Below are 6000 nucleotides of genomic sequence, written 5' to 3' on the forward strand. Positions count from 1 at the left end.
AAGATGTGTCTTTCTTATATCTTGTTCAAAGTTCTGTTTATATGTATCTACTAGCTTGTTAAAAGTGATAGTCAAATCCTTTCACTCTTTGCTTTTCTTTTTGTCTACTGTATCTACTGATTTTTTTTGAGCAGGGGAGAGGCAGAGGGACAGGGAGGGAGAGAATCTTAAGCAGGTTCCATGCCCAGTGCGGAGCCCAACACAGGGTTCGATCTCACAGCCCTGAGGATCATGATCTCAGGCGAAATCACACTTGGATTAAATTATTTATTCTGAATGAGAAGAAATAATACCTGGATTTCTTATGATAAACATGAAAAGTGACTACCTCACACCAGTCTATAGATGCATCAGGATTGTTGCAGAGTTTCCTGTAAAAGCATTTCACATCTTGATTCTTCACTTCTGGACCAAAGAGTTCCTGCACAGCCACATAAAACTTGTCATGATCGATTACATCTGCATTGTAACAAAGTGCAAGAACATTGTTACCAAACTCCAAGGTAACTATCAAGCTCCTTTTCCTATTTTCTAATCTATTTCCGTATTTCAACCTATTAAAACCAGATTATGTTGCATTTTAAGGTTCTCTTTACATTAGAAACATAACTTGGCCCTTGACTAAAATATTACTTAGAAGAAAATATTTTGGTCTTTAGTCTTTCCTCCACAGCTTACGTTTCAACTGTTTTAGGAGTTTTGTTCAGGAATACCAAGATAAGAAAGTGGATTACCTCTTTCCTACTGTGAAAAGTTTTACCAGTCAGGAGTGTCTGCTAGAGCTCATCTCAGATAGAAGGGAGACAAGAGCAAAGAGCAATTCTTGATCAGTTCCTTGACAGCGTGTGAACGCACACACACACACACACACACCATGCTTGAATATCGATTTTGCCAAATTTGGTGATTCACCTGGGAGCTACTATTGAGTCTAAAGACAAGGAGTTAGACACAAAAATGCATTGTGAATTTGTTATGTGTGAGAACTGAGCTAGACACTGAGCTTAGAACTAAATAAACAAGTTCCCTTCCTCAGGGTGTTTACATTCTAGGGGGAGAGACATAAAATCAATAAGTAAACAAATAAAATATTTACAGATTGTGACAGGCAAGACTAATTACTGGAGATAGACATTGGATGAGTGGTTATCTGTGTATAAGGGGACTCTCTGGGGTGCTAGGAATGTTCTTTGTCTGGATCTGGCTGGTAGCTGCAGGTATGTTTACAATGTCCATGTTAACTGTGCTATACACTTAAGATTAGCATGTTCTAGAGGCTCTCCTGTATGTCATACCTTAGTAGCAAAGTAAACGTATAAGGGTATAAAGTACAAAGGTATAGAGTGAGCTAAGTACTAGGAAGGAAACCAATAGGGTGCTGTGATAAAATTATCTATCAGTGGTGATGGGCAGCGATGGACCTCAGGAAAGCCTCTCTAAGGACGTGAGTAAAAAAATTAAGCTGAGACCCGATAAGCAAAAAGCATTCAGCCATGTGTAAAGCTAGACAAGAGCATTTTAGGCAGAGGCAAACAAACACAAAGACTCTGAGGCTGGACAAAATTTGGCATGTTCTGGGAAGGTCAGTGGGTATGGAGTATAGTGAGGCCAGGGAAAGCGTTGTCAGGTGAGATTATCAAGAAGGAGGGTCAGGCTGGAGTCAGCAGTTTGTATTTTATTCCCAGCATGATGGTAAGTATGCTGGTAAGGTATTGCCTTAACCTTTTCTCAAAGCATACTGGCTGCTGGGAGGAGGTAAGAGTGACAGCTATAAACCCAGCGAAACCCTAGTGCATTAGTCCAGGTTTCAGATAGTAGAGGATTGGCCAGAGGGAGGCAGCCGATTTTCTCAACTTACTTATTAATAACAACCCCTTTCATTCTCGAAAATGTCCTCGATTGGATGATAAGGGACATAGGCACTGAGAGGTAGCACTGGAGATGGTGAGATATAGTTGGAAGTAGAATGGCAAAGATGTGTAATGGATTGGAAGCTGTTGGGGGGCAGGATTGATGAGTGAAGGACAGGCAGGATTCCAGAGCAGTGGTTCTGATCCAAGGGAGGTTTTGCCCTCCGTCTCCCACGGGGACATTGGCAACGTCATCTACAGACAATTTCGATTGTTAGAATTAGGGATGGGAGTGCTACAGCATGTAGTAGATAGAGGCCAGAGATGTTGCTAACCATCTTACGATGCACAGGATAGCCCCTCCCCCACCCCACATTCCCATACACAGAACAAAGAATCATCAAGCCCCAAATGTCAGTAGTGCCAAAGTTGAGAAATCCTATTCTAGAATGACACTCAGGTTTCTGGTTTTATTTTATTTATATATTTATTTATTTTTAAAGAGCAAGGGAAATGAGATACCTTTTTTTTTTTTTTTTAAAAGATTTTATTTATTTATTTGACAGGGAGAGACACAGCGAGACAGGGAACACAAGCAGGGGGAGTGGGAGTGGGAGAAGCAGGCTTCCTGCCAAGCAGGGAGCCCGATGCGGGGTTCGATCTCAGGACCCTGTGATCATGACCTGAGCCAAAGGCAGACGTTTAACGACTGAGCCACCCAGGCGCCCCCTCAGGTTTCTGGTTTTAAAACTCAGCAGATTCTGGTGCTATTTACCAAAACAGGGGCAACTGAGGAAGGACCATGATTCTTGGGGAAAATAAAGCATTTCCTCTTGGTCGTATTAAATTTAAAATTCCTATGAGATACCCAAATAGACTAGCTGCTTTAAATTCACACCACTGTGAGTATAATGTGTCTCCATGTAAATGTGTCTCATTGTAAATGTGGCTAGATGAGGATGATGAAACTTTTCTTTCCTGGGGTGATGTTAATTCTATCAGGTCATTGACAAGAAGATTAAAGAGAAATATTGCACAGATGAATTCCTTGACATCATTTTTGAGGTAGACACTGTTACATTAAAAACATTCTCTCTAGTTCTTAGCTTCCTGCCTATAGTGAGAAGTAGACCATATTTTCCAGTATTTATGAATGATTATGAAAGCATGCCAGTATTAACAGTCTGAAAAGTTAAGATTGTATTTCTCCTTCTCAGTCTTTCAGATCAGTCCTTCTGTCAGAGAAGGAAATTTAGCAGGAATTACTTCTTACCGAATCTATACTACATATATAATAGATACATAACATGTCTACTATACATTATGCTGTAGTATATTATAGTATAATATTCTATAAAATATATATTACTATATATTAAAATATATTCTTTCAGTATCGATACATATATACATATACATACACATATATACATATATACTATAGAGGAAGGAAATTTTTCAATGTGGCTTTGTGACTGTAAGCTTGAAGCGAAAGCAAGATTAACTTGTTTGCTTAGCACACATTTTTTTTTTCTAAGTAGACTCCATGCCCAGCTTGAATCCATGACCCTGAGATCAAGACCCGAACTGAGAATAAGAGTCGGCTGCTTAACCGACTGAGCCACCCAGGTGCCCCTGCTTAGCACACATTTAAGGAGCACTTCCCGGACACAAGACTGGGCTAGCCCTAGGGTTAAAAAGACTTCAAATCACTCACAGTTCAAGTGCTGTGAAGAGAAGCGACAGGAACACACACGTCTATATCAATTTCTGCAGGTCAAGGGAAATCCTTGAGATGCCAAGAAAGTGCATTTACGGTGCTAAGGATGGCTTTGCTTGGGGAAAGTTTTTACAGAAAGGTGACATTTGATTTGGTCTTAAAAGATGAGCAAAGTTTACAGGGACAAAAAAAGGGAGGAAAGCCACTCTACATTGGGGGGAATGATACATGCAAAATCAGAATCATTACAAGTATTATGAGGTGCTTGGAAATGCTGGAAAGTTCATATTAGGACAGAAAGTTCTGGAGGGAAGTTCAGGAGCTGAGACTGGAAAGGTAGATTGAGGCATGGCTGGGAATAGCCCTATATGCCAAGGTCAGATATATGTCCTTTAGAGCTGAGTTAATAAGCCAGGGATGTGGCAGTTTAAAAAAATTTTTAAGGAATAACTCTTGGCAAGAAGACGATTATATTGAACGGCTGTTGTAATAACCCAAGAGTAAGATGCCATGAAATAGTGAACAGTTATAGCAAGATATCTAGTTTAAGAGACTAGGTGGATGGCATCTGTGCTTTAAGACTGAGAGAGAACATGGGCAGAGCTCAAAAAAAAAAAAAAAAAGAGGCAAAGAAAGAATGAGAAAGAGAAAAAATAAGAGGAGAGAGGTGTGATGAGAGACACAGAAGGACACAGTTTCTGGAAGTAATGCAATGAAACAGCCAAGTAAGCTGGAAAATGAAAACGATTGAATTTGGCAGCCTTATTAGGTGCTGGGATACTTCGGTAGGAGCATTTTCAGCAAAGTGATGAGAGAAGTCAGACTTGAGTAGATTGAAAATTAAGTGGTGATGCTGTGGGGAAATTTAGTGGAGAAGCAAAGAAAGCATACAGTGGTAGCTTACAGGGAAGAGAAAGTCAAGGTCAGGACATTTGGGTATATTTTTAGTTTGAGAGGACAAAGCCAGTGGAAAGGACATTTTGAAGTTGTTGCAGCAAAGTGATAGCCTTGGACAGGAGGATGGATGGACAAAATGACAGGAGCTGCTTTGGGGAAACCCAGAAGTGGAAGAAAGGGATTTTGAGGGAATTCTTGTCTTTTGGTCTTGCTTTTTCCTATGATGCCGGAAACTTGGCTGAGAGATGCTGAGATCCAGAGAGTATCCAACAAAGGTGGTAACGGTTTGGAAAATCGATTACAGGGACAGGTAAACAGGCTGACTGGGGAAAAATAAAAGTTCTGTCTAGTGGTTTAGAGAGCCCAGCCAAGTTCACACTCATCTAAAAAGTCCATCTCGAAGCTCTGAGTCTTAGCTCTAACACATAGAGGTTGAGTGACTGGGGCAGATGATTTTCCTGTACCTGCCATCCTTTAACAAATAGGATGGGGGGTAATAACAATAATAGTAATATTTGCTATCAGAATTGTCAAGAGAATCAATTAAATTATATTTATTAAGGTGACTTGTAAATTCTTTTTTTTCAAAGTGATTTATAAATTCTTAACCGCTATTCAAATAATACCAGCTTGTGTTTGACCATCCAAAGTCAACAATTTCACTCATTTGTGGCTGTACAGCCCGGCACATTAGGAGGCTGGCCATGCCCACACCTTCACAGTTATATGGGCTTTGATCTTTTCCTTGTAACAGCAGGCTTTGTTCGGTTAGTCTTTTACTCTGCTGGTAAGCCTTATTTGTCACTGCTGTCCTCAATGCCATCCACAATGCCCTAAAACTGCCCCTTGAGCCCTGGCCATGGTGTCGGTTTTTCTGCTGTTAATATTCTTGGCAGACCACTGCCTACCCCATTCTCCTTACCTTAGCGTGCTCAAAATCATTCCAGCCTAGAGACATGAGGAGAGGCCGAGACAGTGAAGCAAAGTTTCAGAAAAAAAACACTTTGCCCTGCTTAGGAAACTCTTTATGGTCTCACCATACCCTTAAGTAAAGAGAGGGCAGGGTGGTTTCCATGGCTTGCTGATGGTCACTGTGTACTTCTGAGAGTCCCAGGTCAACCAGCAAGCCATCGGATGTAGATCCCACGGGAGAGCCCTTTGAGGTCACTTCATCCAACCTCTTAATTTTACATTTGAGCCAACTAAGGTTCAGAGAAGTGAACAAAGCTTCCCCAGGACCACTTAGTTCTTTAGAGACAGAGTCAGAACTCAGGCCCCACATTTGATGGCTTTGCTATTAAGCTATGTCGCTTCTCTTTGATGGCTTAAAACATTTTATGGTTCTCATCAACAGACCCAACTTGACTGTCCCTAATCGCTGATCTTACCTTCTTTTTGGATAAACAGGCCTGCTCTTTCGTCTCTTTTCTGGGCCGCTACATGTTCAACCAATTTTTCAAACTCCTTCAAGGCTGTCCTGAAATTGCTAATTTGAAGTTCAATGCTTAAACGCTTTTCCTCCCTGATATCCAT

At 40.8% G+C, this 6000-nt stretch overlaps 1 protein-coding gene across 1 annotated transcript in view; it reads right to left on the reverse strand.

Annotated features, from left to right (window-relative positions):
- The window catches only part of WDR64 (WD repeat domain 64), a 142171-nt gene extending 136171 nt beyond the window's left edge, over positions 1 to 6000 (reverse strand). Inside the window, exons 1-2 of the mRNA XM_032389487.1 lie at positions 5856 to 6000; positions 329 to 459 (exon numbers count right to left, since the gene is read on the reverse strand). Coding sequence (XP_032245378.1) covers positions 329 to 459; positions 5856 to 6000 — 276 coding nt within the window. The remainder of the gene's footprint in view (positions 1 to 328; positions 460 to 5855) is intronic.

The sequence above is a fragment of the Phoca vitulina genome, unplaced genomic scaffold, assembly GCF_004348235.1.
Source record: "Phoca vitulina isolate PV1807 unplaced genomic scaffold, GSC_HSeal_1.0 scaffold54, whole genome shotgun sequence".
NCBI classification, from domain to species: Eukaryota; Metazoa; Chordata; class Mammalia; order Carnivora; family Phocidae; genus Phoca; species Phoca vitulina.